At 39.6% G+C, this 6,719-nt stretch overlaps 1 protein-coding gene across 5 annotated transcripts in view; it reads left to right on the forward strand.

Moving 5' to 3' along the window:
* RMND1 (required for meiotic nuclear division 1 homolog) overlaps positions 1-6,719 on the forward strand; it is a 44,731-nt gene that overhangs the window by 25,206 nt on the left and 12,806 nt on the right. For 4 of the 5 annotated variants that reach the window (XM_032258817.1, XM_032258819.1, XM_032258820.1 and 1 more), the window contains 3 exons: positions 1,170-1,276; positions 2,192-2,256; positions 3,470-3,546. The exons of the other annotated variant lie outside the window; for it this stretch is intronic. In XM_032258817.1, the coding sequence (XP_032114708.1) occupies positions 1,170-1,276; positions 2,192-2,256; positions 3,470-3,546 (249 nt within the window). The remainder of the gene's footprint in view (positions 1-1,169; positions 1,277-2,191; positions 2,257-3,469; positions 3,547-6,719) is intronic. 5 annotated transcript variants of the gene reach the window in all.

A 6,719-nucleotide genomic window follows, 5' to 3' on the forward strand; every position in this document is an offset into this window, starting at 1 on the left:
TACTAAAAATATAAAAATTAGCTGGGTGTGGTGGTGCCCACCTATAATCCCAGCTAATCAGGAGGCTGAGGCAGGAGAATCACTTGAACCTAAGAGGCAGAGGTTGTAGTGAGCTGAGATTGAGCCACTGCACTCCAGCATGGGCGACAGTGAGAGTCTTAAAAAAAAAAAAAAAAAAAAAAAAAACCCTCTTGTGACCGCTGTCTTTGCTTTCCTTCCTTTATCTGAGGTTGCCATAGCAGATGCTTCCTCACAACCCTCCCATCGGGCCCCTGTCCTCTTCCCTTTGCCCATCTCTTGTCTGACATCTTTTGTGAAGGTTTACCCTGTATTTTTTCCATTGATTTGTGATGTTTATATTCACACATTCCCTCCCTTCCCCCATCCCCTGTCTAGAGTCCCCCACAGTCATACATTCATTTTTCACAACTTCCTTGTCTCCCTCGCCAACCCCACCAGGTCAGTGAGATTTTAGATTACACTCCATATATAGTTTTATATGCAGCATTTTTTTCACATAGAAATTTATTGTGAACGTTCTCTTTTTTAATTAACTATCCTTCCAAAACACGCTTGTAAGTTTTTCTTGGTGGAATGACTATCACCGGGCCAACCCCTACTGAACATTTGGTTTCTTTCCTAATTTTTCACTCTTAAACACTGACCATTTTTTTAAAAAGTTTTCAACCGAGTGCAGTGACTCACAACTGTAATTGTAGCACTTTGGGACGCCAAGGTGGGCGGATCATTTGAGGTCAGGAGTTCGACCAACATGGTGAAACCCCATCTCTATTAAAAATACAAAAAAAATTAGCTGGGCGTGGTGGCGCATGCCTGTAATCCCACCTACTGGGAAGGCTGAGGCAGGAGAATCGCTTGAACCCAGGAGACTGAGGTTGCAGTGAGCTAAGATCGTGCCACTGCACTCCAGCCTGGGCAGCAGAGAGAGTCCGTCTCAAAAAAAAAAAAAAAAAAAAAGGTTTTCTTGTACACAAATTTTTCTTTGCACCTTAGATTATTTCCTTAGGATAAACTCCTAGAAATGGAATTACTTGAACCAAAGGATATTAGAACATTTGTAACACTTGATAGAAGTTGTCAAAATGACCTCCAGAAAGATGATATGATTGCTTTTTAAGATTTAGGAGGTATTCTTTTGCTTTTCACAGGGGACAGTCAAAACTTCACAGGGGGGAAATCAAGTTAAATTCAGAGCTAGATTTAGATGATGCCATTCTAGAGAAGTTTGCTTTCTCCAATGCTCTCTGCCTTTCTGGTAAGTTACTGCTGCTTATGGGTTAGGGTACTGTAGTTGTCATTTCATTGAGGGGAGTTTAAATACTTTGTAACCATTTCGGTATTTTTTCAGAATACTCAACAAAGCCTCAGCATTTGTTTTTTTTCCCTCCATGAGAAAAAATATCTAGTATAAAAGATAAGTACTGTGCTGAAGTTACTCATTCCTTATTAATTGTATTAATAAAGCGTACCCTCTCCAAAAATATTTTTTAGATGATGATTATTAGAGTCCTTGTTTTTCTGTCTTTTCTCTATGCGATTGTTATTCTTAGATAGTCTTCACTCCAGGCAGAGAAAGCCCAGCCTTGTGTGACTGGACACAGGTCCCTGTGTAGAGAAACATACTCTAGTGTTTCACAGGAGTGGGAGCCAGAGTCACAGAGGCTGTGTTTGTTCTGAAAGAACCGTGTCCCAGAATCAAACTATAGAAATTCTTTAAGCATTTCTTTCGCCAGCAGTCTACATCAGGTGGCTGCTGCAGCGGCCTATCCGTACCACTCTGAGGGGCTTTGGAGATTTCTGAGGCTTACTCCTAGTCCCAAGGAGTAAAGGGGAGGCCAGGAAAGTCTTAGTCCCACCTCATCTGCAGAGCTACCCAGGGTATCAACATGTACCCCACCCTCCTCAGTTTCCGAGATGGAATATTAGAAAATCAGGAATTCTACTAAATGTAGCTTTGGTCTGCCAACAGGGCATGGAAGCGATTCCATTTCCTCTGTCCATTTTAGTTCTGTCCTTTGGGATAATTAACTGTTCTTAAATTATATTTTCAAGGTTTTAGTACTTTTTCTTAAGCTGTTGAAATGGTGGTGAAGATACTGTGCAATGATGTATTTTATATAAATGTGAATATGATAATAAAGAAATGTTCCATTGTTAATTTTTTTCCCAGTAAAACTGGCAATTTGGGAAGCATCACTGGACAAATTTATTGAATCTATTCAGTCAATTCCTGAGGTAATTACATCAATTTTATGCTTATTCAAGGATTGATTTTTATGTGGAAAAAAATACGAGTTTCCCAATATAACAATATATAGTTGTCCCTCAGTATCCATGGGAGATTTGTTCCAAGACCCCTCTGGATACCAGTATCTACCAGTGTTCAAGTCCCTGCTATCACGTTTGCATATAACCTATGCATATGCTCCTGTATGCTTTCAACCATCTCTAGATTACTTATAATACCTAATATAATGTAAATGCTATGTAAATAGCTGTCATACTGTATTGCTTAGGAAATAATGACAAGAAAAAACAGTTTGTACATGTTCGGTACAGATGCAATCATCCTTTTTTCTCTACATATTGTCAAACTGCAGTTGGTTGAATCTGTGATTGCAGAACTTACAGAGGGCCGATTGTTAAGGAGTACAACATTATTATAAACAATAAGCTACTTACTGAACTTATGCAAACTAGAACACCCAGTTACATATAAAATGACAAAATAAGAAATTTCATATTGATTACTTTTTACTTTTTAAAACTTCAGATTGGTTTCCTCTGTTGGTGCAATATACTTTTTAAAATTATTAATATAATTGAGATGGGATCTGGCCATGTTGCCCAGGCTGGTCTCAAACTCCTTGCTCAAGCGAGCCTCCCGCCTCGGCCTCCCAGAGTGCTGGCATTATAGGCCATGAGCCGCCGTGCCCATCAGTTGCAGTACTTTTTAATGTAACTGGATTAAAGAAAAGAGTTGAAATGTTTCCTCTCTAAGAAATGAAATTATGACTACTTTTCCTGACCTAAGAAAGTGTTTTGCTAAATTATGAGAAAAATCATGACGTGAAAATACATGTGAAGTTATATTAAAATTTGAATATACCTTAAAAGTCATTTTTATTGTAGTTAACCGTGTCTTTACTGTGAAAGAGTAATCTAATTATACTTGGAAAAGGAGGCCCTGCTTTTCCGCTAAGAGATTAGGAATGTATGTATCATATGAAATGCTGATGAGAAGGGAAATGAAAAGGAATATACGATTTCTACCTAAAAAAATTAAAAATGTCAAGGCGATTTGAGACATAAATCTGGGAGACAGCCATCCTAAAAAATATTTACATAGGATCAGAATTTTGCCACTTCATATTTTGCCCTGTTGACCTAATACTTATTAGAAAGAGAGATACATGGCATTTTGGTTTTTCAATTCCCTCTCAAATAGGCTTTAAAAGCTGGGAAGAAACTGAAACTATCTCATGAAGAAGTTATGCAGAAGATGGGTGAACTCTTTGCCCTAAGGTAAAACTTTTCTCTCTAAATAAAATATTTCATATATTTAACAGTCTCAAGAAAACATTCCCATAATTCTGTGGTAAAGAACAAACATTTACACCTTTTTGGGAACTGCAGCTCTTTTCATTTCATTGATTATGAGCAGGGAGAGCTCTTACCCCTTTAGAAGTAGCTGGGCTATGTTAAGACTGGACTGAAGGAAATCATGCATGTGCAAAAGAGATCACAATTCATTTACATTAAACCCACATTATGGAGCATGGTGGATGTTTTTTGAAGGTAGAAAGATATATTTCTGAATTTGGTTAATGGGAATTCTCTGTAAAGATATATCACTGCATCATAATGCTAAATAGACCTAATTGCTACCGAAAAGTTTTCTTGAATCTGAGACACCAGGATGCCACAGGAGAGAAAAACTGCTGCCAGTTAAACTATAACAATACTTTTTTAAATCAGAGAATTAAAATTTTACATTTACTGAATAAGCTTTTAGTCTTAGCTGGATGTAGATTAACTCACATCGCCTCCTGGGCATATATGCAAAGGAAAGCATAAGAAAGTCCATTATTTAAGGCAAAGGCAAGTAAGTCTCAACCGCCACCTGTCAGACACCATTCATTTTAAGATGCCCCAAGATGTTAAAAACGGACTATGTCTAAAAACTGATGAATCATTTTAAGTAAATGTCTGGAAAGGTTTTCAGCTTATTTTATTCTTGTAGCTGTCCCAGCATTTATAGAATGACAAGTCCTGATGTTGGTGTTTTCCTCACAGGCAGCATCGTCCAGTTTATCCCTTCTACCATATGGAATGAGTTACCAGAGCTCATTGCAAATGTTCACCCAAGACCTATTTTTCCACGTTCTCCTTAGACGCTCTGCCTGGAGAGGAGAAGTGGTCCAGGGTTTCATTGTCTGTGTATCTCTCATAGCTCAGGACCAACAAAAATCAAAATCTCAGGGTACCAACAAAAATCAAAACCCATCCATCAGGAGCATCCTGCAGCAGGTCTAAAGCCTCGCATTCTCTGAGAAGTAGGGTAGAGAGATGCTTCTTTCCTGTTCTCTTGGTAATGCAAGCAGAATTTGACATAGTGAATTATAATATCCAAGCTGAATAGTTAAGATGAAATATACATAGGTTTGTGAATAGTTTCTATAAAGGCTTACTTTTATTATCCTGTTTTCTTACCTTTACAATAAAAATGCCTATATGTTAATACAAGGAATGTAATAGATCTGTGAAAATAAACATGGCAAATTATATTAGGTTAAAGAGTCTAAATTTGTATAGGGTATGATCCCATTTGTGCAAGCAAATAAAAATATTCATGTTTATCTTTATATACGTACATATGTACATGTGTTTGCTTGCACACACATGCATGCATGAATACAGAAAGATCTGGAAGGACAAAGCAAAGTGTCTCTACAGGCCTGCCCTGTAGAGAATAAAGGATTTGAGCTGTGTGGTAGCATAAGAGGGCCTACCACTATTTTTTTGAATCCTTCTCTAGGGTAGTTTCCTTTTTTTTTTAATCGTGAACAAGTAGGTATGTTTAACTTTTTTTTTTTTTTTTTTTTTTAAGACAGGGTCTCACCTTGTCACCCAGACTAGAGTGCAGTGGCACAATCATAGCTCACTGAAGCCTGGATCTCCCAGGCTCAGGCAGTCCTCCTGCCTCACCCTCCCGAGTAGCTGGGACCACAGCAGTGCACCACCACACCTGGCTAATTTTTAGAATTATTTGCAGAGATGGCGTCTCCCTGTGTTGCCCAGGCTGGTCTCAAACCCTTGCTCAAGCAGTCCTCCTCCTTTGGCCTTCTAAAGTGCTGGGATCACAAGCATGAGCTACTATATCAGTTTATATGTTACTTTTATAACTTATATAAGTAACTTATAAAAGTTATAACTTTTATAACTTAGATTTTTATTTAGTTAAAAATTTAAAAGTAAGCATAAGACCAGGCATGGTGGCTTACACCTGTAATCCCAGCACTTTGGGAGGCTGAGACAGGTGGACTTCTTGAGGCCAGGAGCTTGTGATCAGCCTGGCTAACATGATGAAACCCTGTCTCCACTAAAAACACAAAAATTAGCCAGGCATGGTAGTATGTGCCTCTAATTCCAGCCTCATGGGAGGCTGAGGCACAAGAATTGCTTGAACCCAGGAGGTGGGGGTTACGAGCCAAGATCATGCCACTGTACTCCAGCCTGGGAGACAGCAAGATTCTGTCACCAAAAAAAAAGCAAAAAACAGAAAAAAAGCCAGGCATGGTAGCTCACTCGTATAATCCCAACACTTTGGGAGGCAGGGACGGGCAGATCATCTGAGGTTGGGATTTTGAGACCGGCCTGAGCAACATGGAGAAACCCCATCTCTACTAAAACTACAAAATCAGCCGGGCCTGGTGGTGCAGGCCTGTAATTCCAGCTACTTGGGAGGCTGAGGCAGGAGAATTGTTTGGACCTGGGAGGCGGAGGTTGCAGTGAGCTGAGATTGTGCCATTGCACTCCAGCCTGGGTGACAAGGGCGAAACTGTCTCAAAATAAAAAAAAAAAAAAATGAGTATTTTTCTGTCTACTTTATATTGTTGGTATTAAAGACTGAATTAATTAGGTTCAGAATTTTGAAATCCATTTGTAAATTTTATTTACATGTTTGTTGGAAGTATTTTGCAAAGGTCAGCATCCTGGCCAACATGGTGAAACCCCGTCTCTACTAAAAATACAAAAATTAGCTGGGCATGGTGGCGTGCGCCTATAGTCCCAGCTACTTGGGAGGCTGAGATTGCAGTGAGCCAGGATCGCGCCACTGCACTCCAGCCTGGCTAAAAAAAAACTGTCTCTCCTTAAAAAAAAAAAAAAAAAAGTTTTTAGCCAGATGCAGTGGCACATGCCTGAAGTTCCAGCTACATGGAAGGCTGAGGCAGGAGGATAGCTTTAACCTCAGGTTGCAGTGAGTTGTGATCACATCACTGCACTCCATTCTGGGTAACACAGCACACAGCGAGACTCTTTTTTTTTTTTTTTTTTGAGACGGAGTTTCGCTCTTGTTGTCCAGGCTGGAGTGCAATGGCGCGATCTCGGCTCACCGCAACCTCCGCCTCCTGGGTTCAAGCCATTCTCCTGGCTTAGCCTCCCGAGTAACTGGGACTACAGGCATGCACCACCAT

The sequence above is a fragment of the Sapajus apella genome, unplaced genomic scaffold (assembly GCF_009761245.1).
Source record: "Sapajus apella isolate SASKATOON/1434 unplaced genomic scaffold, GSC_monkey_1.0 scaffold105, whole genome shotgun sequence".
In the NCBI taxonomy this organism is placed as follows: Eukaryota; Metazoa; Chordata; class Mammalia; order Primates; family Cebidae; genus Sapajus; species Sapajus apella.